Source organism: Larimichthys crocea, chromosome XII (assembly GCF_000972845.2).
Source record: "Larimichthys crocea isolate SSNF chromosome XII, L_crocea_2.0, whole genome shotgun sequence".
In the NCBI taxonomy this organism is placed as follows: Eukaryota; Metazoa; Chordata; class Actinopteri; family Sciaenidae; genus Larimichthys; species Larimichthys crocea.
This window is the reverse complement of record NC_040022.1, coordinates 15815101-15841610: the sequence shown is the minus strand read 5'-3', so window position 1 is coordinate 15841610 and position 26510 is coordinate 15815101. Positions and strand designations below refer to the sequence as shown.

General features: G+C 41.4%; 1 protein-coding gene across 1 annotated transcript in view; it reads right to left on the bottom strand.

Moving 5' to 3' along the window:
* Positions 1 to 297: 297 nt before the first annotated feature.
* LOC104929674 (potassium/sodium hyperpolarization-activated cyclic nucleotide-gated channel 2) overlaps positions 298 to 26510 on the bottom strand; it is a 31718-nt gene continuing 5505 nt past the window's right edge. Inside the window, exons 3-8 of the mRNA XM_019262304.2 lie at positions 25643 to 25804; positions 18100 to 18318; positions 7664 to 7810; positions 7212 to 7452; positions 6959 to 7123; positions 298 to 6461 (exon numbers count right to left, since the gene is read on the bottom strand). Coding sequence (XP_019117849.1) covers positions 5506 to 6461; positions 6959 to 7123; positions 7212 to 7452; positions 7664 to 7810; positions 18100 to 18318; positions 25643 to 25804 — 1890 coding nt within the window. The 3' untranslated portion in view covers positions 298 to 5505. The remainder of the gene's footprint in view (positions 6462 to 6958; positions 7124 to 7211; positions 7453 to 7663; positions 7811 to 18099; positions 18319 to 25642; positions 25805 to 26510) is intronic.

Genomic DNA, 26510 nt, shown 5'->3' with positions numbered 1-26510 from the left:
CATAGTGGAAAGCTCTTAGACTGAGCTCAGACATCTCATCAGGGATGCAGCAGAGCCCCTGTCTGCAGAGAGAGAGAGAGAGAGAGAGAGATCTCATCTAATGTGGGGTAGAACAAGGGTGGAGGGGTTGCTGGCTGCTTTACAAGGTTGAGGTGTGTGTCTGTGCGCAAGTTTGCAGCCACCAATGTAACTCCAGGAGGTATGTTAAATTGTTAAATGTTCACACACACAGCGCCAACAACCAACAAAGACACAGCAGTGAATAAAAGTCCACACACAGAGGTTTTAGTATGCCAATGCGCTCATCTTTTTATTGCACAACAATGTATCGTCTTTTTACGAACGCTTAAACGACATTGCCACTGACTGACAGACCAGCTTATTGAGAGAGACCAGGGTGTGGCTCTGTGTTCTCGGCCAGCAGAGGTGGTGGACAAGACAGCCTTTTAGACGCAGGTTCAAATCAGCCCCGCGCCCTCGCCGCCAGCTGTGCATCTCAGTCTGAAAGGACTGGACGGCGACAAATATCACCAGCATCCCAAGTATCCCCCCCGATCCTTTGAGATCGATTTGGAAGTGCTGTGGCTCGGGCTGGGAGCTGATTTGTCCCTGGATTGTAGACATCAACTTAGACAGAACTGGCATTCTGAAATACTTGAACCTTTTTGTTAGGAGCAGAAGCCGAGCACAGCCTGAGATGGTTGCAGATTGGCCTCCAGAGAGAAAGAGAGAGAGAGGGGACACATGCTGTGTCAGATATCTGTGCTGTTGTCTACATGGTGCTGGTAAAGTGTGTCTAGATGCCCACACCGAGCTGCTCGTGCATGCTGTGGAATGCTACTAAGTCTAGGGATGTGCTAGAGTCATTTCTAAGAGCATTACAGTGTTGTTGTTTTTTCTTTTTTTCTTTTTCAAGAACAAGTGACGGTGTAACATCTTTCCAGCTTGTGCTGGCATCTCTCTCAGCTTTACATGGGTTTCAAACCCCCTAAATGGCATCATATTCTCAAGTGGGACCAACATTATAGAAGGAAAGGCACAGGAACACACACACGCACACACAAACTCAAGCACACAATACACAGAGTCCTGAAGCAGAGAGAAGGCTTAGGTAAGCTAAGCAGGCTACAGTAGCTACGACACAAAGGTTTAACTGTTAGACTAAATAAAATCATTGTACAGTAGTTGGTACACAACAGTGTCTAGATTTGAAGGTCCCACTAAGAATCACACACAGAACTCTGCTTACATAAGAAAAATACAAGCATGCACTCTGCTATTAGCTGTCAAGATAACTCAATCAGGAGTCAAGCTTGTGACTGCTGAGGCTCGAAAGCCAAATTCAGCCTTGGAGAGATCTTTTTCCTTCTTTTATTTTTTTAATGATAAGTGTGCAATCAACATCGGAGTTTAAAGATCTGTGCCACAGTATGGTTTGAGGAAGATTCTCCAGCATGTGCACAGCCTAATTTTGTTTCTACTTTGATATTGTGCGGGCATCTCTACCTTTTTTTTTTATTTATTATTTAGCATTTTCTTTGTTCAAATTTTCGGCTCTGTGCAGCAAGCAGGTCATCTAAGCTAACGTCTAGACTGCCGATATCCACCAGAAGCCTGTCAGAGCTCACCCTCTCACTGTAGAAAATGTTTCTTGTACAGCAAGTTGTGGTAAAACACAACAATGTGCCCCACATCTCTGTGTATACCATATGTACAGAACATGAAAGTACAGAGTACAGCGCGCATGGTGTTGGAAGGCTCGAACCAACAGAAATGTGCAATTTTGTGTTTCCCAAATCAGGGAAAATTATATATACTGACATTGTCATTTTAATTCAGCAATACTAGTCTTCATCTAATGTTTTTTTTCTTTTTTTTATACATATATTGCAAGTTGAAAATAAAAACACATATCTGCATTTTTACAGGCACATACATACCACAAAAATAGACTATGTGGAAACTAGATATACTAGGCACAAGGTATATACAGTCCATGTGCATGGGGCACATTGCAAAAACAATAACCAAACAAAATATACCAATAAATCAAAGACACTTTTACAAACAAAAATAATACCCTGATTTGCTAACATATCAACACCAAGGCATTCAGTACCCTTAATATCTGGTACAGCAACAATGAGAGGTTTGAAACTTAGATACTCTCAATAATTGTCAGTCAGTGTCAAACATGTATGAGGGATTTCAATCCCACTTCACAGCAAGGTCCAGAAGAAGAACCATTAAACAATCGCACTTTGAACCCCCCGTCATCAGGCAAATACAGCGCTATATCACACACACATGCCGACAGTGGCTGGAAGCCAACTGACTGAACGCACTTGTGACACAGACACAAAACAGATAACTGACAGAAGTATGTGCTTTGCCAGGGCTGTATCAGCCTCATGGCTGAGGGTTGAAACAGAGTGGTACTGATCAAAATGTCCGGGATGCCATCCTTTGAGTGGGAGTGAATTACACACTACAGTGTCTTACTGGATGGATGCAATGAAATAGAGATGGTGCCTGATATTGCCTGAAACATTAGCTCTTTAACTCTCCTTCCATCTTGCTCTCACTGACTGTGGACTCATTCATATAATATCAGCACAGTCCTGATAGCAGCTTAATAGGGCAAACTCTGGTATTAGCACAAAGGAATGGGGAAGAGGACCAATTGATTACGCTGGAACAGTATCGAAGCACACAACAACTATTGACTCAAATGGACTCGGTTCATTCACAATCACATTGGCATTTTGGCATGTACCTTTCCCATAGGAAAAAAGTAATACAAAGTTCCCGTGTTGCTGATGAAACGGATTGCAGCACTGTGACCCGGGTATGACAAAGAACAAGGTTTAGTGCATGTTACGGATCGAACAGAAACAATGAGCCAGGGTTTACAAGCCATATGATGAAGCCCTTGGATAAAAAAATAATCACCTACACCTTGTTTGAAGATTTAAAACAGCTCTCAGAAAAAAAGTGATCAGAACAAAACGGAAGCGAGTTATGCGGATAACAATCTAAGGGTTATAACTCTATTAGATCCTCCTTGTTTTCCGCAGCCAATCAAAATTCAAGGGGAATCTTTCAGCATGGTTAAATCAACAAGTTGATTGTGGGAGGATAGACAAGTCAACATAAATCAATGGAAAGCCACGCTGTGGCAATCAATACATCTCTCTGGAAAGGTAGCAAACCTGAGTGAAATGTCCATCGCATTGATTTTACAGTTTGGCTCTGGATCGATGCTCAGAGCTGAAAAAGTTGGACGCCATGTTTGTTTAACACAGTGAATCAGCTGCCTATTTTCAATCCCAATTGGATTCACTTTTTCGTCCTTACAGTTTAACCAGATAATGGGTCCAGGAGAAGTACTGCAACCGTTTTAAGAGAATAGAGCATCGATTTTTTATTTTAAATTACAAGGTCGAAGTGCAACAGAAGGTGCTTAACTGAATGTCCTCAGTGCTCGCTTTGGACCGAGGAGTTCAAAGTGGTTATGACTTGCTCTCTTGTTCACGCCCTCTTCAGTAAATAAACTTGAAAAAATGTATCCTCTCATGTTAGATCTGGGGGTAGGGTGTAAGTGGGGGTTGGGGTGGGGAGGTGTAGCATTACAGGTTAAATACAGCAACGTTCTACCCAGAGAAGCATCAACAAACTTAAAAAGATCGTACAGACACATACAGCAATGCCCAAAACCCCCTTGCATCATAAAAGCCTCTTTAAATCTCTGTCCCTTTATTTACATGGCAGTTTATATCTGATTAGCTGTCTTCCTTCTCGTATGGCATACATTCAGCAAGAGAAGGCTTTTAGGTTCAGCAGGATCAGAATATTTAGAACAAATGTAACCAAAGCCTCATCCCAAAATTTGAACAATAGGATTGTTATTGTAGGGTCTAAACGTCGAGACATTCATGGGAGTTTTGGGTGATGTGGGGGCACGTAGAGACTTTGATATGGAGCAAAGAGTTTTTGTGTGTGAGGTGTTCATGCCCCATGTTGCCCAACCCCAAACGCCCCCATTCATCTTACAATTTAATATCTTCAAATGGGCTTTAAAGTGACGTTGTTGTTTTTTTTATCTGACTTGCTGAACTCAAAGCGTGGAATCCTCCTGTGACTCTAAACCATTCCGAAGCAGTTTGTCTTGTCTGTTTTTACGAGAAAAAAAAAATGACACTGCACATCCTCTCATTCCCTCAAACATTTTTGGTTAAGGTAACAACATGGTCACTGGATTACAATACCTCAAGTGAAGCCACAATAGCTGCTGGATTCTTTAAGATTTCACATTAAAAAATAAAACAAAAAGGAAAAAGTTCACTTCCTGTACAGCATATGTATAGATATTTATATTCATATATATTTATATATAGGCGGGGTAGAGTATTGCAGAATTATATTGCATGTGTTAATCAATAAACCTAGACAAAAACAAGCAAGTATACAGTATGGGTTGTTCACAAATGTTTCCTTTTGATAAAGCTCAGATTATTTAACCACCTTTGCCTTCAGGGTTACAATCAGTACGCTGACCAAACAGCTGACCGCCTCCCAGATGTTTCATGGAAACGGGTCAGCGCCACCGTCAGCATGTCAAACCAATCACGCTTGACAAAGCAGTGTACAGAATGTGAGTCCATTCTCTGAAAATAGAATCAAAACGTACCAACAAACTCACGCACACAAACTTACACCCACATATATACATACACACAAACCAAATATATGGCTTCTAACGTTGAATCAAGGCAGTTAAATAAATGGCATTTTCTTCTATGTTTCTTTTTTAGTTGATACAGACACAACCAGACTTTGTGTTCAAGCTCAACTTTGGTTTGGGTAGATACAATGAATATAATATCCCTCCGTACTTTTTTCATCAACTATTTACACATCGATGTAAGATCGACCAGCGGTCTAAAACACTATTTTCACTACTATTTTAAACAATATGAAGAGCAATGTGTTCTTTTGCTACGACAGCTTATACGGAAAAATTACACTCAAAACACTTTTTGAACGCTTAAAATGTCATTGTCATTTGACCTCAAGTCCCTGATTTTCATTTTTAAGTCCAGCTCCTGCTAGATTGCATTGCATGGATTCTACACAGTATGCAATAGTTACATTAATCATACTTTTCTTCATATCTTTACAGTAAAGACAGCGATATACAGTAGGTGTTTGGAAGCAGAGTGTAAGGGGTGATACTAAGACTAAAGGTGCTGGCACAGTAGACTAGACCAGTTCAACCTTAAGTTATACTAGTTTAATTGTATAGATTCCTCCTAGCCAAGTGTCTCAAGACTTTGAGTTGCTCTTTTCCTTCTGCTGACACCAGCACACAGTGCATCCAGGTCGAATGACTGTTGGCGCAGGCGGAAGCTGATTGGTCATTTAGCAGGCTGACAGATCAGCTGGACTGACCTAAAACAAACATTTCTCCTACAAAAAAGGCCTCTTTCCTGAACTCTACCAGGGTCACAAGTTGGAAGACAGCCGGGATCTGGCAGAGTCTAGCTCTGGAAGGCTGACAATTGAATCTTTCTTGGGAACTCCAGAGTCTGGAGGTCCTGATCCAGCAGCTGCTGCTGCTGCTACTGCCCCCATTCCAGCAGGTCCACCGGGAGGAGGTGTGGAGGCAAAGGCCACCCTCTGTTGAGCTCCCGTTGATCTCCCTACACCCGACGGCCCTGGCAGGCTGGGGTGAGAGGGCTGAGGGGGACCGATGGAGTTGTTGGAGGTGCGGGTTGATGGTGGAGGGCTGGGGGCTGCAGAGGCAGCTTGTGGTGTTCCCTCCTGGGGGAGTGAAGGCTGGGAGGCAGACAGGGCCCGGGTATCCTGGCTCAAGCTACCTGTATGAAGGGAGTGGGTGCTCTTGTGTGAGGCAGGCCTCTGCTGGGTCTGTGTGGGGCTGGGTGCATGATGCTGTACTAGGGACAACTGGGAACCAGAGGGTCCTGCACTCGCCAAGTACTGGAAAGTCCGCCCTGAAGCTGCGAGTGGGCTTTGCACAGGCGGGCTAGAGATTGCAGATCCAAATGCTCCTCCGAACGCCTGAGGGGGTTGAGACTGGAGAGGAGACATGGAGACTGGGCTGGACAGGTTCTGCATCACCTGGAACCGTCGCACCATACGAGGAGACTGCAGAGTCCCTGGTCCCACCAGGGGACTCGCCATTTGAGGACAAAAGCTCATAGCCACAGCCTGCTGGAGAGTGGCGATAGCAGAGCCCGACTGTGGCTGGCCAGGAGGAGCAAAGATACCGCCGATGGACGGGGTCATAGACATGGCCCGCGGCCGCTGGAGGTCCACCAGCTTCACCATTTCACGGTCGTACTTGACAATCTCCTGGATCATCTCATTCTCCTGGTTGTTGAAGACACCAGAGTTGAGATCGTGCTGAACCTTGTGCATCAGGATGGAGTTCTTTTTTCCTGCAGAAAGAAAGAAATTGATTGATTATTAAACAGCTAGAAACAGAAACGAGAAACGGCAGGAAAGACAGGACAAAAAGCAGAACCAAGCAGAAATTTATGGAAACCAGCGGATATGAAAAGGAAGAACAATATTAGTTAGATATAGTATGTGATGTCCTTCACACCAGGTACATCCTCTAGCAGAACAAGCCCTGAGGAAAATGGATGTGTCACCCTGTACTCTCATCTACTGTTTCAGTGTCCTGTGTCATTCTGAGGGAACAGCACAGCTCGTTTTACTGCCTATTTCAACATTAATTTTCTGGAAACATCCACTAAGCACAATATTATTTCATTTTCTGTACAAAGGGTTCCTTTTAGAGTGCTTTGTTTACTTTTTTATTTTGAAAAGAGCTGCATGCAGAACCCTTTTATAGTCACTTACAATGATGCTATAAAGTTTCATGCCACATAGAAAATATGACACAGGCTCCAGTTTTAAGTATGTCTTTTACCTATGCGGTCCAGACGGTCAATGGCGACGGTCTCGAAGGCTCGTCTCATCATGGGATATTCTTCCAGCACCTCATTGAAGTGGTCAACAGACAGAGAGTAGAGTCGACAGTAAGTCTCTGCTCGCACGCTGGCTGTCCGCCGACCCCTCGTCAATAAGCAGATCTCTGAAACGAAGAAGGAGAAAGTGAAACAGCCTAAAAAAAAGAAGCTAAAAGAAAAATAAACATTTGTAAGTTGAAGCCTGTATCTTACCTCCAAAATAAGAGCCATCAGAAAGTTTCATTGCCAGAGTGCCCTTAGTGATGACGCTGCAGACTCCGTGCTGAATGAAGTACATTTTCTTCCCGATGGTGCCCTCTCTTATAATATAATCATGCGGCTGGAATACCTCAAAGCGCAGCTTGGTCAACATGGCTGTGACAAAGTTTGGCTCCGCGTTGGCAAACAGCGGCATGGACGCCACCAGCTTGCGACAGTTGAAGTTTACAATTTCCTGAGAGAAGACACATTGTTTGGTGAGTTCAAGGACAGCAAAATATCTGTTAACTGTGTGCAACTGAGCTACTCCACTGCAGTCAAATGTCTCCCTCTGCATACATGAACTGCTAAACTAAAGGCTAAAACCTGAAACTTGAATGTATGGTAGTATAAATAATTTACAAGTTGATGTCCATATTCTGTGTCATTGTGTTTTTATGTCTTACCTCTCTGAGAGGCTCGCTGAGTTCTCCCAAAATGCTCTCCTCATCAAACATCTTGCCCTGGTATCTGTGCTCATAATAGTCATGGATTTTCTGTCGGAAGTCGGCAGGCAGCTTGTGGAAGGACATATACTGCTCCACTTGTTTGTACTGAGAGAGAACAGGATGGAGAGAGATAATATTCTGTTAATACAGTGTGCATAAAATCATTTTGAAAGCATCTTTTTTTTCCCCTCCTGTAACAACGTTAAAGAGACCACAACCATCAATGCATGACTCCTTGTATATCTAGTCAAAGCCTGATACAGCTTATTCATCTGTGCCATAGAGGGTGCCAACATTGTTTCACTGGATGACATTTTTATTGTGATGAAAATGGACGCTGAAGGTTATTTCAAGTCCTGCTGCTCTTAAATTCTCTTTAAAGAAGCAAATGCACATTTCTCTGCAGCTGAAAGTCCCCCCACAAATGCACCATTTACTCCTGTTTGAGTAATGTGTTAAAAACTACAGCGTGCAACTGTTTTAGATAATAATTTAACCTTTTTTTAAATGAAATTATATATTTGTGACCACAAATGAGCTTATAAGATCTATAGACAGGGTAAATAATTAAAAAACAACAACAACAAAGGAGTGAGAAACAATGAAACACATTGTCAGTTTTGGTCTTTCTGGGATTTTTTGACAATAACAAAGATATATTATCAGCTTTATTATTTAGAATAACTAAAAAATAAAATAAAATGAGTAAAAGACAAAGTCACCTTGAAAAATACTCGGCTACACGTTTTGAAGCACACTGGATCAGATCACATGTCCATATCTTTACACACACACCTATACACTCTACACTCTTGGGTGTCTAACACAGCAGCCCTGCAGTAAATCATAAAGGTTATAATGTTCAGTTTGTATTGGAACTGTTTTGGAGAGGTGCTCTTTCAAATTTATTGCCATTTTGGAGGCTGCAGTTTGTGCTGCCTGTTGAACTGTACTGCATTATCCTCAGAGGGTGTTTATAGTATTTTATTTTCAAGCAAACAAAATTTCAGAAACGCAAACTACAGCCTCCAAAAGGGAGACAGCTTATCAATGAAAATAAACAAGGTATCTTTATGAAAATTATGTTTTTCCAGTGAATCAACAAACACAATGCAAACAAGTGCAAACAAAACAAGCACACATCCTTCAGCTGTCAGCTGAAATGAACACACTCGTCCACTGATCAATGCTACCCAGAAGTTGATCAATGCCAAATCAATAGAACGTGAAGGGTCCAATGGGGTAACAACACAAACAATCAGCTTCTATTGTTGAGTTATGCTAATCACGATTCATCCAGAGTGACCACTGAGGAACTAAAAAAAACTACATGGCCGAGCTGCAGAGAGGGCAGAGAGTAGATCAGACAGTAAACTGTAGAGAGAGAAAGGTTTCTCCTTGTATATTGCTGTCAGACTGTGTGGACTGACCTCGAATAGAAAGCTCAACCCTGCACCTAAAGCTGTCCGAAACACAATTTTAAGAGACAGCTCTGCGGGTTGGCTCATACTGTGTACTCACAACTTTCAGGCACTGAGGAAGTCATCATCCATGCCGCCTTTATCCCAACAGTCCTAAAAGTCTACTGGGTGCAGGACGAATGTAACAAAATCCGTCAGCTGGCATCAAGTGACATCTCCTGCGTCAGAGTAGCGAAACTGCCCCACGACTGGGAGTCCCAGGTTCACTTATGCTACAGACAAGATTGTGTCTGCAGTCATGCATCCTGTCAGAGGCCTCAAGCAAAACAATGAGGTCCACCTGCTCTCACGCTGTTACAAGCTCTGGATCCTCAACAGCAACAGATAAAGCCTTAAATTGGAAATTGTTTGTGTTGTGAAACAGACGGGCTGTGTCCATGTTACCAAAAGAGACAGACATATTTGGATAACAATGATTTTTAGTCGTACATAACTGAACACTTGTGTACACAAAGAGGAAATCCCCACTTTCCTGGCTTCATCACGGCTGCACACTAACTCACATTTTGAGCTAAAAAGCATCCTAGATAACCGACTATAATGTTCATATAACTGGGGTAACACGTTAGCATCAGAAACTATTATCTGAACTACATAACTCATTGGGCGTATTCACAGAGCAGTCAGAAAGGGTTAGGACATTTTGTTGCACTGATCTGAACTTCAGCACATTGGATTTAATATGAGATACATCTGGGGTTAAAGTGCTGACTCTTAGCTTCAGTTTGAGGGTGATTACATCCACACCAGATGAACTGTGTATGAATCATTGTGCTGTACTTCAGTTTTATGAGGCAGACAGTAACAAGTCAACATGAACCTTAAATAGTTTGCAGTTTAAGTGTTTGGTTGAAAATTATTTGTCGTCAGTGGCTGCCTGGACCCTCTGACCTGTAGACATCAGAAGGCGCTTGGCATCTTCTCTGGTGATTCTGTGCCAGGTTTGCACTCCAGTTCATGCTTATTTCAGCTGCTTTTTAACATCAGTCTGGTCTTCAGCAGATGAAACATGTACTCATGTGAAGTACTCATGCCTGGGAATATCCTCCTGGTGCATTGTTCTAGAATTGGGGGGACTATAAGGGGCTGACAGTCCAACTGCTCACCCACAAATAATGTCATCCCATCAACACCAGTCTGTCTAAATTGAAACAAATTCACCATTTTTTTTCCTTTCCTTTCAATACTTTCTATATTTTTTTGCTGATATTTTATTTTTGTTAGTTTATTTTAAGGTTTTTAGACATTTACCATTCATGCCCCACTCAGGATGATTTGTAATAACTTTGGTGACCTCCTGACTTCATGTCAGGTTCAATTTTGTCTAATACTTTAGTTTGACATAAAAACATAAAATGTTGGCATGCTAAGCTGTTAAATACTAAGCTGCAGCCTCCGTGGCTGTGAAGTGAAGTCTCTACTGAAGTGTAATGAAGTCCATAATTCCCCATATTAAAATGTCCAACTTCACAGCAGAAATAAACATGTTTATACCCTGGTACAAAAAGCAGATTTGGTCTCTATAGCTAATTTTCCCCGTTTGTGACAACTGTACTAAGGCCTGTTCAAATTATATTAAGTTTAATAATATTAATTATTAATGTATATTATTATTAATATTAATAATGATATTAATTATATTAGTTATGCATAATTAACGGCATGGCCACTTTAATTGACAGGTGGTTTGTTTGAGCACCCAGGCCTGCCTCATGTCCGCCAATGACCCACATCTTTGCTGATTTTTAGATTAGTCAGGAGGCAGAAGAGGCAGGAGGTCCAGAGCCACAGATTTTGGGCTTCAAATGTCTTTTCTGAGACCTGTGGGTGTCGTCACGGATACGCCCTCCATTCTTTATACTGTCAGTGATAAGTACCAGATCAGCATTTTAGCATTGTCGTTGTGGATGTGCACATCTTCACATAGCTGCTAACGTGGCTGTAACTGTGTGTGAGTCTAATCCACAGACGGCTTGCATAAGTTCTACGTAATGCTTCCATCTCACATGAGGAACAGTGGGCGGTAAAAGCCTAAAGCCTCATGGTACCTGTTGTTTCTAATACAATGTGCTGGATTACAGAGCCAAAACAGTGAAAACACTTCCTGAGCTGTATGTAGGCTTAATGCTACCCCACTAAAGTCACACCACAAACTGCTTCTGCAGAAGAGATGACCCCACAGTGCTAGACATGAAAAGGATTGTCAATCTGCCCAGAAAAAGCAATGCATGTTTCTGACAGATACTGTCACCCACGCTGCTCCCCTCTGACTTATAACATGAACATAAATAAACCAAACATTTGAATTATTTAGCATCCACATGAGGAAAAATCTCCCGGCTCCTCTGATGGAGTTACACATTGCAAAGTCTCACCTGCATGAGTGACTCTGCTTCCTGACATGTGCAGATGGCGAGTGGCCTGAAGAAATGACCCTGTGTCACAACTCTTTACCAGACGTGTCAAAGCAAACACTGCAGCTGGTGTGCATTTCATTGAGCAGAAGTGCTGATTGTGAACAAAGTGTAGGTGTGGGGTGGTCTGATGGGTGAAGGGAAAACCTCATACTCCCTGTAGAGACAGAACGACTAAGCAGCTGTGGTTGGAAGTGGATTGTGACTCGGCAAAATGAATGAGGCAGCAAAAGCCTATCTGACTGAACTTAGATGCTGGTATTTGGCGACTTGACTTTGAGAGCCCTGTCATAGTGCACCACATCTATCATCGCAGGATCAACCTCAATATATATATAGAAATATATATTCTTATACTTAAATTTCTTTCATTTCCTTTGCCTCTCTTCTCCTTGCCTTTCCTCTCTATTCTTTTCCTTTCTTTCTTTTCACACCTTTACTTTCTCATCATTTTCTTTCCTTTCCTTTACCTCTAATTTCCTTCCTTTTCTTTCACAATCATTCTATATCCTTCCCTTTCTTCTCTTTCCTCTGCCTCTTTTCGTCCTTTCCTTTCCTTTCCTCCTCTTCCCTTCTTACACCTTTCTCCCATTTCCTCTCTTATTCCTCCCTTTTTCTGCTCATTCATCCCAAAACGTCTCCTCGCTGAAAATCCGTATTCGGGTTCATCCCACACGGCCTTGTGGATGTATAATTCATTCACTTAATTCTTGACAAAATCGCCTCATTATATTATGAAGCACATTCACCAAAGAGAAGAAAATCAGATAGTGGTAAGTCAGAGCTTGTCTTGTCTCTCTTCAATTCAGAGATGTGTACACAGGGAAGAACAACACACTGTGGGGTCTCACACGGTACAAAGTCTCATTAAATGAAATGAGGCTTCTGAGGAAACACTGAAAATTCTATAATTCAGTCAAAGGGAATGACAACCAAAGGAGACTGATAAGCATTTCTTCATCAGACACTGTCTACAGTAGTGAATATCATTTTGCACAACTAGAGGGACGGTGTGTTTTTGTTGTAGCAGGAATCTCTTTGGCCACTATCTTTGCAAAGTCAGCCTGGTTCTGGATAATTGGAGCGATCAGTGACAAGCAGCCTGGCTTAGAGAAGACAGATCACTGTTGTTGATGGCAGCAGCGCGAAGAGGCAGAGGAGGAGGAGGAGGTGGGGTGGAGAGAGGTAGAAAACAATCTTGTATCCTGTCCTGTGCCACATCATGGCAGAGAGCTCAGACTGCTGTCTGCTCTCTGTCTTGCTGACTGAGATTAGTCTCTGAACCTCCCACGAGGCCATCAAGAGCTGATTATTAATGCAAAAGGTGTGGAGTTGTATGATTAGTCTACTGTCTGCTGTATGTGCTAGTAATCTGTGATCAGGCATAATCTGTGATCTAAAAAGAAGCCCGACTATCAAAGACCAAAGCACAAAGTTGAAATAAAAAATGTAAAATATTGTTTTTGCAAAGTGATCGACGGGTCTAAAAGTAAACAATGACTAAATATAGTGAAAGTTTCCTGTAATTTTTTGGAGGTTCGAAAGGAAATGTGGCTTGAAATGGTAAAAAACTCACATACAATATCAAATCTGAGCGTCTCATTAAGCATCAACAAAAATATGATTGAAATTAAACATTCACAACGATTAAAAAACTTGAGGTGCATCATGTTTTGATTGACATCTCCCTCAGGAGGACCAACACAAAAGCTAAACAAACTATTGCTGTGAATGGGGGAGCAGCAAAACATCGATCAGTGTTCGGTGTATTTAGAATATTTTTGCTGCTTTACTCTTTGCCATCAGAGTGGGGTGGGGTGGCAGTAGCTCAGTCCATAGAGACTTGGCTTGGGAACCGGAGGGTGGCTGACCCAAAATATGGAAGGTGGACTGGTAGCTGGAGAGGTGCCAGTTCACCTCCTGGGCATTGCGGAGGTGCCCTTGAGCAATGCACCGAACCCCCCCAACTGCTCGCAGGGCTGGCTGCCCATCACTCCACCATCTCTCTCTCCCCACATTTGCATGTCTATGAGCCTTGTACTTGTACTGTATGTGTGTTTGGGGTTAAAAATGCATGTAAATAAAAAACTGAGTGAAAAAAGAATTTCCCTGTTGATGGCATTAATAAAGTATATCTTTTTTTTCAGACAGCCCATTCTGACAGGGAACTGAAACTGTTATCTATGCTCGCTTCAAAGGCACCAAACCAAACTCCTTTTATGAAAACAATAATTTTACCAGAATATTTTCACATCTCACTCAGTGAACTAAGGATTTATATCCATCAAACCAGAGTTGGTAATTGTTGGAGCAGTGGAAAGACTAAGACTAAGTGTGTTAACAAGGTCAAATATTCAGTAAATTCACAGTAGGCAAAGCACAGGTGTAAATAATGAAATGAATGATTACTGAATATTATCAAGCTGATTCACTTTCATGGTCCTGTTGTGCATGCTGGTTTGTTAATGTAATTAGTAACACCTGTGACTTTCCTATTACGACAAGCAAAAATGTCTGCAGTTTAAAAAAAACATTCATTAACATTTCCTCCTTACAAATTTGATTCGCAGAGCAAGACCGGAAGTGGCGTCACGTTTTCTAAAGCAGATCCTGAGTGACTGCAGATCACAGGCTGACCACAAAGCTGCGGGCTAAATCATACAGTGTTTTACTGTCATTAATCTCTATCACTGTCATTGCACCCACTGCAGCCAGCATCCTTCCTTCTCTGCTGCTTGCAGGAAACAAGACGTTAAACATGCTTCAGAATAAGATGTCAAACTCTCCCATATCAGAACAGGGAGCGAAATGCAGTCAGATTGTGTCATAACAAGTAACTGTTAGCCTTGTCCTGCTTATTAGAGTAAACTTCATTATAATGGTGGAGCAAAGCTTATACGAGGGGTCAGACACGTAATCGTCATGTTGCAATCACGTCTATTGTCAGGAACACCACCTCCAAGTTGTAATGTAAGTATCCCACTACATTAACCTCAAGACTACAAACAATCATCCCTGAGTGTTCCCTGGAAACACAAATACAAGATTCAGCTGACTTAAAATGTGCTTTGCACAGTTTGTCACTCAACAAAAGTAACATTATTGTTTGCACTCAGGTCAGAATAAGTGGAGGTTTTTCCTGATTGTCTTATTCTGTCAGCACTGCGTGAATGCAGGGGTCCAATCAGGTAAAATCAGTGTGTGGGTGTGAAGGGCCTTTAATGCAGCATTTTCTAGTGACGTCACACTGTGTTACATAAAAAAGGGTAATCACAAAGTCAAAATCACAGACTATAATGCATCAAAAAAACAAGCGTTCCTATTGGCCAACCGTGCAGGTTTGCAGGTCGGGTATTAACAAACCTTAATCTGAATTGTGATCATCAGAAACACAATTTTTCTTTTGTTTTCAAAGGTGCATTAAAGGTGGCACAAGTGAGAGTCCTTCTCCCTATGTAGGTCTATCTGCCCCTCTGCTATGTGTCAGTGTGCACTGTTACTATGTATAAATAACTCAAAGGTCTCTGCACAAAGCCACCACACCAAATTCTCCCTAAATTTACCCAGCATGGATTGTGAGTCTGACATTACTGCTGGGCTGGAATAGAAACCTCCACACAATGCTAGCCCGAGCCTCACTGAGGCTGTAACAGACTGCCAGCAGACGTGTTTTGCTAACACTCTCCAAATGATAAAAACGTCACTCACAGTCCTATCTGGAGGCGTGGCGAATTCACCCATCAGCATCAGCCTCACTGGCCTGGCATGGCTGGCACTTTTCTGCTTTTTTTTTTTTTTTTTTGTTGGTTATTTTTTTAATAAACATGTCAAATACTAATCCTCACAGAGCTGCAGAAAAAATGCAGCAAAATCTGACAACTGGTCAAAAAAAAGTGTTCAGGAGAAATGCACTCTTGTGCCCTCAGCAGAAAAAAATAATATTTTAAGGCACGGGTGTTAGAAACCGTCTCAATGTAGAGCACACAGTATTACTTATTTTTTATTCTAATGTGAAAGCACGCGTGCAAACTGAATAAAAATACAAGCTGTGTGAGGATTATACACACACTTCACACACTACAGCTATTAAATACATGATTTAGGATTTTTGTAAGTGTTCAAACTCCTCGTTAACTGGATATTTAAACTTTCAGCCATCAGCAGCAGGAAAAGGAGGCAGAGTAATGGTCTCTCTCTTGTACAGGTTGCTCATTTCATGGAAGAAACCATCCTTCACAGATGAAACTCAGCGGGTTTCTCTCTAGCCTTTTAACTCCCCCGTCATACAGGACACACGGTAAAGTCAAGAGCACCAGTAAGCACTTAACTTGCTGAATCGTTGTCTTCTAAAGCATTTATTGGAGATGATTTATACCCAAGAGTCCAGCCACATGACTGAAAACACCCTACAGGGAGTTCTGCAAGATGCTATCCAGACAAAAAGCCGACAGAAACACTCTAAACGACGTGAAATAGACAGTGTTCAAATATCTTGCAGTGCACCAGGACTTGTGTCGACAACAAGGCCCTCCCGTCTCCCACAGGTTTCCCCTCCCCCTCTCTTTGCTCCCTGTAGCAGACAGTTAGCAGTAGCAATGCACCTCTCAAGGACACCACCATCAGAGAGGATGGAGAGAGGGGAAAGAAAGAGAGAAATTCATGAGAGAGGGAGATGAAGACAAGAGGATGGTAGGCGATAACAGAGAAAATCAGATTTAGATATTTAAGAAAAAGAGAACAGAGGGGATCAGATAGTGTAAAAGAGGGATAGTTTAAAATAACAGATGATGGAGAGTGCAGGTAGAGTGAGAACCAGTGAGTGAGTGATCAGGAAGAGAGAGGGAGAGAGAGGCAGCCATTGTTGCTTACGTCACCTTCAGGATGACATTGGCAGGACACACAGGTCTGCTGCCTCATCAATTCTACTGTTGCCCAAGGGGACATCATATCACACACACACACACACACACACACACACACACACACACACACACACACACACACACTCACTCTCTCTCACCCACATCAGCACCTCTCACACACACACATATACACCCGGCCCCTGGCGATGTGGCTCTACCTGGCCGAACACACCCGCAGCCTCTGATTGGCTGCTGAAAGCCAGCAACCCTCCCCCTGTTCCCCAGCCAGCGAGACTCTGCTTGGAAACAGAGAGGCTGCGCTGTTACCACCACAGGCCACTGCTGCAGCACTGTTCAGTGCCGCTCTGATCTCCATCCATCCGTGTGTCAAAAGATGTCTAATAGATAGGAGAAGAAAAATACTATCCTGAAAAACCTGAAAAATGTGTGATTAAGGTCGTAACCTAAAGGAAAGTGTGATCTCATGCTACACTGTGCTGCTGCACCACAAATTCTCAAAATTCATATGGATTGCGTTAAAATCCAACCTGATGAATATGTGAACAGAAGCCAATGACTAACAAAGAGAAAGTGTTAATGAGCTGAACTGTAGCTTTGATCAACTGAGAGAATTTTAAAAACTGACCACTGATCAGTACAAAACTCACACTGTGCAACCACACAGAGCTGAAACGGATCCAACGACACAGATTCTGATACACAAACTAAAGCTGTTAGGGGATGTTTGGCGAGTACACATCCAATTCTCGAGATCTTCTTTTCCCAGATTTAAAATCTGTAAAATCCTTCATGTGAGAACGTCAGGCGTTCATACGCTACCAAGATGTAATGTCAGTCCTCTTTTTCTGAGCCTCTCTCCTTTGTCATGTTAAACATGCAATGCCATCGATGCAACCTTTGGAGGCATAAATCTAAAACTATGTACAGTATCTTCGGTAACATTTGTGCACTAGGCACTACCCGTTTCATAGTAAAGTCACAGCACTGCCAGCACATAATCTACTATAATGGTTAATCTGGATTGTCTACTGATAAGATCAGTATTATCGCATACCGAGCCGCCATTCCTGAAACCTGAAGAACTTTATTTTAACTTCCTGTGGAGATCCAAAGATTCCGAATATGATCGTTTGTGAGAACCGAGAGCTTGAACAAGCTGCTACGGTACATCTGTGATAGTGTCAGGCAGTGTGGAGTAAGATGATTATAACAACCATAAAGTTATTTATCGGAAAAGTTTGACATTTTTGGGAATATGTTTACTGCTTCCTTATTATTTCGAGTGTTAGACTGACACCACACTGACTTAGACTCAAATATGAACCAGCAAGGAAGGACTAAGGAAGTTATAGGTCCTGACCAAGATGCAGCACATAACCCCCGTAAAACTGTAACATTTGTCTTCTTTCTGGTACAAAAAAAAACATGTGAGTGAAGATACAACATTGTAGATGTGCCAGTAGGTGGATACGAGAGAGAAAAGCGAATAAGCATATTTCCCAAAATGTCAAATTTTTATTGCAAGTGAAAATAAAAGTGTAAAACTGGATGTTAGGTGGTAAAAAGAGAATAGTGTTGAGAACATGTGACAGAGTTGATTTAATGAAGCTCCTCACCTTCTCCTGATACTGCCGTCTGGAGGAGTCCAGGGACTGGATAAGAGCTGTTGCATGGCCAATAAAAACAGCATAGCAAGTAGCTCCTACAATCATACTCAGCATGGTGAGCCAGATATCTGATAGACTCTCCGGGGCCTGCCGACCATAACCGATGCACAGCATGTGGCTCATCGCCTTGAATACAGCGAACGAGTACAGCTCTGACCAGGTATCATTCTGTGGAGAGAGACAAAAGGGGAGATAAACAAACAGGTTAAGACAACAGTGTTACATAAAAAGGTAAGTTTTGCGGGGAGAGTGGTGTCAGAGGGTAGAGAACTAGAAGAAAATCTTTGGGGACAGCGGGGTCATGGAATAGCACTTAAACAAATGAGAACTCCGGGGACAGCGTTGCATTAGAAAGAAAGAGGGAGGAAGAGGAAACGACATCAGGGGAATCCTTCGAGGCCTAATCAGTAAAGTAGAGACGGTTTGGAAATTATTTCCTCGGAGAGGAATGATAATGAGAGGTCATTAAATATGCCCTTTCAGAGCTGTGTGAATAGGAGTCTACTACAGGCGGTGACAGCCAGGCAGTGGTCACCAGGCTGCTCGTGTTGACATTCATTAAGGGACAAACCTCAGGTCATAACGTAGAAAAACATCAAGGAGCATTAGTCATGTTGTTGGATCATTTTGAGAACATCTGAACAGCGCTCGGCATGCTTTCCTAAATGTAAATAGTGACTCAGTGTTCACTGTAGCTACTGTCATCACAAAACAGGAGGGGGGGTTTACTGAGCTATCTGAACAAGCTCAATTGATCCGATACTTTTGTGCAGCAAGCTTCCTCTGTTTCCCGTCTTTTCTTTCATTAGTGGTGGTGACTGTGGTGACTTTGGTCTGAACAGACTGCTGATGCCAATTAATTCAGGGTAAAACCAAAAGCTGGGATTGAACCCCAGGAAACCATTATCCTGATACACAAATCTGTATAATTAAAGCTTCTGTTCATGGCAAAATAAAGTTTAAAAACAGCATCCTGAAAACCTCTCAAAGGCTTCAAGAGCACACACACACACACACACACTGCTCTCTAAATTTGTACCAGGCTACACAGAGGTTACAGTCTGCACTCAGATAGCAAAGGCAATCAAGCATATCCTCTCTTATGACTTAAACTAGAAGTGCATTAGTAGTCTATTAGTGTATTTTCCATTGCGTTATAAAACACATTCTCCTTTTGAAGCCTTTTTCCAAACAACTAAATCAGCCCTGTTGCCATCCTGCTAAATCCGTGTACTCCAAAAGGCCAGCTTTTCATGAGCTATGAGGAACAAAGCTGTTTTAAGCTTTGTGACCATTTACTACACCCCAAAAGGAACGACTTCAGAGATACATGATTCTTTTTAAAAAACTGTCAATATATTCAAATATTGTAGCGATGATAGTTTTACTGTGTATTATCACAATGTAGTGTTTAGTTTAATAGATGATTGACAGAAAAATCGATGTCTATTATGATAATCGATTAAATGTTTGAGTTGAGGCACAGATTTTCTTGCTTTTTTCTTTGTTATATCATTGCAAATTAGTTATTTTTTATGTTTTTAAAGTGTTGTTCAGCTATTCACTTTGGGCTCTTAAAAGTTATAGCTGACATTTTAAATAAAACCAATAATAATTAAATGAATTATTGGCTACAGCCATAAAAACATGTGTTTTCTGTGCAGAGGTCTGTTGTGAGCGTTAAAGAGCCACGCAGGACTCCTAAAAATAAATACAGCTCCACCAAGTGGGCTGAGGCTAAATGGTGTATGTGAAAACAGAAAGAGAAACAGTGGAGTGAAACAGATTGAATAATAGATGAACGATGAGCACTTTGATTCTGAAATAGCACAGGCAAGAGCGAGAGGCAGAGAGACTCCGTATCCTAAGTCTCAACAGCCTTCTCCAGAGATTTTAGTTTGGGAACTATCCGTTGCTTTGTTGGTAATCACTGTCTCCATTAGCTGCAGATAGTCCGTTTGAAGTTGGCTGATGAAGCAAAGGGCTTTAGATTTATCCTCCAGTGTCCTAAAATGCCTTTTTTTGTATGCTGCTGTAGCCATGCTGTGCAGCAGGCCTTATACAGTATGTCCCATATACAGTATGTACTTAAATGTAAATCTCACTTTTCAAAAAGAATGATCACATGCATGTTGGTTATAAGCTGCTGCTAATTTAGTAGTTTAATAACTTTGTAACCTAACCAAAAGTCCCAAATAAGTTTTCAATCTTTAGCGAGATCGTATACAACCGATATCAGAAATGTTGAAGTTATATCACACTGAGTGACCGATCACCGTGCGACACCGACAGCTGATAAGCTGGACAAATATTGAAAGATAATCGACACACACGTAACAAAGCCTCTGGCCTGGCCTTGTCACACACATTCACACACACACACACACACACACCGGTTTAGTTTACAAAGGCTTATCTGAGTTTATTGTACAGTCAGCATCTGTCTCCTGATTTCCCCTCTCTCTGTCTCTTCCTTCATTTCGTCTGCCTCAGTGAGTGTGTGAGGTCTCTTTTTAATCTAGGCAGTGAAATATGTTGTTTCTGAATGTGGAAGTCAAGGCTTCCCAGTTCAATTTATAGCCAAAAAGAAAAGTGGTCCTCAGTATTCTATACATCAACATGCTGCCTAGACTGCCTACACTGCTGTAAATAACTTTATTCATAATTCAATTCTTAGATCATTTATTTAAACACAAATTAATCCTGTGAAAAGCTCAAAGTTTGGGGAAATATACTTATAATATATAATAATATAATTAATATTATATATAATATATATATAAACAGTGTTTTTGATGGGGAAAATAAATTGTATTTATATGATAAAATACCTTAACTGTAAAATCAACAATAATAATAATGTAATAATATTGTAATTGTGAAAAACTGTGGATGCCAGTTTTTTATCGTAAAAACAGTTTTTCTGTTTTACAGTGTGGAAGCAGAGGGAAGGAGCTAGGCTGACTGACAGATTAAAATTAAAAGAAAAGAAAATATATAAAATGAAATTAAATTAAAGGATTGTCCCGATGATGGCCACTACATGAAAGGTCACTAGGATTCATCCTCTGGGGATCATAAATATCTGGACAATTTCATCGCAATCCATCCAACAGTTGTTAAGATATTTCAGTGTGTGTTGGGATTCAAACAAGATGTAACTTGTTGATTCATGAGCCGTAGAGGTGTAGCATTTCCAAAATATTCCCATTAAGTTAGAAATTAAAAAATAAATAACATATACACGTGTAGATAAAAGTAGTATTGAGTAATGCTTAATATAACTACGTGCTTTCCTCACTGTGATAGTGGACTTTTGTATATTTTTTAAGTGTGAATTAATAATTCTTCTTTTAAAGAGGTACTCCAGAAATTTAGTACTGAACTTCCATAAAATTGGAGACAGAAGAACATGGGTCAAAAGCTCCAGTAACATAGGATCCTACATATTCAAACTGAGTTAAGCTTAGTGACATTATCATGGGTTTTTTTTTTTAGACTTGACAAAACTCCTCCATGCTACTTTTTTCACAAGCTGAGCACCATAAACTGATTTTTATGTGGAAATCTGTGTTGTTCCTCTGTTGTTGTTTTTTAAGTCGTTACATGTTTCTTTAACGTGTAAAGTCTGTGAAGATTTGATGAATTCAGCTGGAGAGGCTGTAAACCGTTAAGCCTCCAGCTCTGTCGTTATGGCACCGTCTGGAGTTTGCTTTGAATTTTTTTTTCTCTTGAGGCAATCTTTGAAGAAAACGTCTCCTAATTTCTATTTTTCATACTTGAGTCTATCGCTGAACTGGCGATGTATTCAATCAGGATGCCACATTGGCTCTTTCACGGCGACCATCTGTAAGTAACTGTTACTCAGCAGCAACATTTTGCATTTCTGCACGAGTAGTTTTCAACACATGCAACTTGAATGTTTAAGTGCAGTATTTCTTGCTTGAGTAGGATACTGCAGGAACTGTTTGTCCTCGGCACAATGAGATCCTTCAGAACGAAAACACCTGAGTTCCTGTGGGACTGAGATAATCACATCCTTCCCACTCCTCGCCCAGGAAACAAACACCACTTAATTTTTTTTTTGTCCATTTACAGAGGTAAGACAGCTGCTTTCACTTTTCATGTTTATATGCTCGTACCGACGAGAAGTTTAAATCAAATCTTCACTGTCCAGAAACAGATCTGTAATACTGTGTGTGGTGAGTAAATAAAGTGATTTAACACCGGCTTATCTTCGAGAGAGAACAGACTACTGTACTGTAAAGCCACCCTCCTGCTGATGCCAGTAAGAAAGAAACATCTCAGATACAGTAAGGGACGGGTACACACACACAGTTGTAATTACAGAGTTGATACTATACATTCTGTGTCTGTCAGTGAGCGCTGCTGTCACTATTATTACCCAGTCGCCTCTGTGCTGCAGACACAGCAAGGCTCTGAAACCAAACTGCACTCTACCATGAACGTTAACTATCTGACAAGGCTGCCTAATGCTAATGCTAAATATAAGTTAATCAAATTAATGGATGGAAGTTGAGGGGTGCTGCAGAAACAACCCACATTCCCTGAGGTATTACAAGTTCAACTGATTCCAATTACTGGTTGGTAGATGTCATCCAGAGTTACAGAGTGTTCTCGACGCCCTCCATGGGTCCTGCCTGTGGGCCCCACACCATCGGAGCCACAGCAGGGTGCAATGCTTGATGGATGGCCTGGCTGCAACACAATGGCTAATGTTACAAGCTGTCAGCCACTCAATAGGGGGGCGGTCTCAGGTGGCTGTAGGCAGCGTGTACCGTGCCAGAGCGGTCCTTTAGTTTGAGAGTGACGGCTCTCCGGAGACTGACTGTCTTTGATTATACAGAGACAGAGAGGAATGGAGGAGTCAGTGGCCTGACAGCCCCAAACTTCATCATCCAGGACTTCAAACTCACTGTGCTGTACAGAGCACAAGGTTGTCCTCTTGTGTGTCATGTAAGCATAAGCATTATAAAAGCATAAATATTCAAGCTTTCTTAAAAGTTTCTTCAGGTTGTTGTGCTTTATAGAGAAGGTCAGCACAGTTTATGTTATTTTTTTACATTATATGCACATGAAGGTTAAGTATAGCTGCATTTCAGTATGTTGATATTACATCTAGGGCTGCAACTAACTACTGTTTTCATTACCAATTAATCTGCAAATGATATTCGTGATTAACTGTGAGAAAATGACTCATGCCCAAGATGGTGTCTTCAAATTGCTTGTCCCACACTTCAAGATATTCAGCAAATCATCACAACAAGAGCAGGAACAAGTGAAACTTAACTAATCATTTATCAAAGCAACTGACGATTTTTCTGTGAGTTAATTGTCTTAATTAACAGTTTCAACCCAAATTACATCAACACATCTCTCAGAGTTCCCATTTTTTCTCAATTTTGCTCACGTCCTGTCATTACCTGGATTTTTTTTTTTTTAATGGATACAAAGTCAGTATTTACTTTGTTAGATTCAGAGTCGTATTTGTGTATTTGTGTATTCTAGTTGAGGCCAAAGTTGAAAGATGCATTTAAATGAAATATACGATGGCGTTTTTGCCAGATATAACACCACAGACTTGGTGTGGACATGGTGAGTCAGCCTCTGGCTAAAGTGTCTCTGCATTTTGGTTATTGTAACATTGAGGTGCGTGTCACTTTTAATGATCTTTTTCCCCCCCTCAAATCACGACACAGTTAATTTTGATTAAATATGATATGAAACCACCATTTATTAGACTCCAAAATATCACCACGTTATAAATACTGAGAGTCAATATTTTATTATGGTTTTGTCAATATTGTCCAGCTCTACACAAAATAGTGCCAGTAAAACCGCAGTATGTCTCTGTCTGACACGTTAAACAATGAGGAATTCCTACCCTTTCACCGACATGAAAAAAGAGGAGATTAATTTCTCTGTGCCACATTAACTTGTTTTAACCGGAATTACTTTTGTACAAACAAGGGTCAGGGCTGTCGTCCAAACACTTCTTCTGAAATTTACAAGTAGTCATGGCAGGCCCTGACAGTGTCGGGGAGTGGGACCCAATCTGTTTAAAACCCCATTTGGACCTGTGCCTCATGTCTGGGTTAGTGTGGTCCCCCCTCACTCAGTCAAAGGCTGGGCTGACAGACAGACCTATAAACAACCAGCTTTTATCTCTCTGAGAGAGACATGGCAACAAAGAGCCCAGCTGCCTAGCCATACTCCCCCCCCACCCCTTCCCTCTGTTTTCCCCTTTTATCTTTCCTGTCATCACCCCACCGTGCTGAAGAGGAGGCACGGAGGGATCTAGAGGTGTGCTTAAATCTTTCTTTTTCACAGCTTCTTCATTGGTATCCTACGGTTGTTTTCTATGTCTGGCTCACAGGCTGCATGTGGCTACAGAGAGAGCAGTGATATGAGTAATTTTCTTGATTTGTTGGAACAAAGTAGTGACTTTTCCTCCCGAATCGGTAATAGCATAATTGCAACAGACATCACTTAGGATAATAATGGTTTCCTGAATAGTGCAGTGCTCTTCAAAGTGGACAATATTGATCCAAATTACAGTATGTATGACTATCACTTCTAACCTGGGACACCATTCATTTTTGTAGCCATGCTCGCAGCATGGCTTCAGTCCAGAGTAAAATATCTGTTGGAATGGATTGCCATGAAATGTTGTACAGACATTTATGATGCCCCGAGGATGAATCCTAATGACTTTTCATGTAGTGGCTATCATCGGGCCAAATTTTAATCCAATATTTAGTTTTCTTCCAATATTTTCGTCCAATATTTTATGTAAAACTAATGACATTCTCACCAACGTCAGCTGTAATATGTATTTAGTGCTAAATATTACTATTTAGTTAGCAGGCGGCTAACACACAAATCTATAGTTAGTGAACATGGTAATGATCATACCTGCTAAATAGCAAAATAGCATGTATGTGGATTGTTTTATATGCAGTACAGATTGTAATGCCCAAAATTGTGATTTGTGATAAAAGGGTTTATAAATAAACAGCTTCACATAGCTGCTAGTGTGACTTTAATTTATTGCTTAGGAAGACTGAATCTTTAACAAATTTACGTCTTTGTAGAATGACCCACGTTCTTCCAGTTCTACAAGAGATTAATCTAACAACCGGTTACATTTTATGGCAACAAAGATGCGATGGCAGGACATTTTCTAGTGGTTAAAATAAAATAAAGCTCCTTCAAATGCAAATGTTCACACACAGATTGGATGCTCCACCCTGTTGACGACGACATCCTAACCAGAGCACTGCGGTTTCTGTTTTAGTTGGTGCCATGGTAACAAAATATTTATTGACATTCAGCCAATATTTTCGAATGACTTCGATCAATAATGTGTGACCGTCGATAGATCCTTCCCAATCGGCTCAGAGTAAAAGATGTGCAATTGATGTGCAGATGTGCAACTTGGTATGCACAGACATGATTCCCTGACACTTACCTCCATCTTGTTGAGGGACACCCAGCAGTCTGAGGGGAATTCCTGCAGCATGGGAACCAGGAACTGTAGACAGCCGTCCCAGTGACACAGCAGCAGCATCATACCAATCAGGTTAAAGATCCGCATCACCGCACTGGCCAGGTCATAGGTCATATGGAAGATCTGGAGCGAGACAATAAGACAGGGAGGGGAGTTTAAACCCAGCTGAGACATGTGGTTAAAAAAATGCATTGGATATGAGCTCAGTGAATATGGCTTTCATACGCTTGTCAAATACCAAATACTTTGAATTCATATCACAGTAGCAGGGCTGGCTTCTCACTCGGCACCACAGTCTACTTTGGATTATACCAAGTTTGATTAATGAGTAGGGGAGACAGGTTCCCATCAGTCCCAACTCAAACACAGCAGGAGCAGGCAAGACATTTGTTACACAGAGATACATGACATCAATCAGAGGCTCAAACACGCACCCAAAACACTCACGCATGCCTGCAGGCACACTGATACACTAACAACATGGACACATACACACATTCAAACACAGAGTGATGGACAGGGACCATCATGATCCTTAACAACTGATAGTCTATGTCGTCTCACACATCAATCATTCTGAGTCACTGGACAGTCACTTAGGCCAGTCATCTATCACCTGACTGACTTCAAGAAACCACTCCTCGTCGGTGCATCTGTTTCCACAGTAAGTCTGAACCCGTAGAAATCACAATACTGTTCATAGTAAGGCTGATAAAGTCTACTATGAAGGCATGAGAAATGGGTCATTTGTTACTCAGTGCAGCTCAGGAAGAAGTGACGCTCTGTGATGTTGGTGATGAGGAATGAGACTGGACATGAATCACATGTG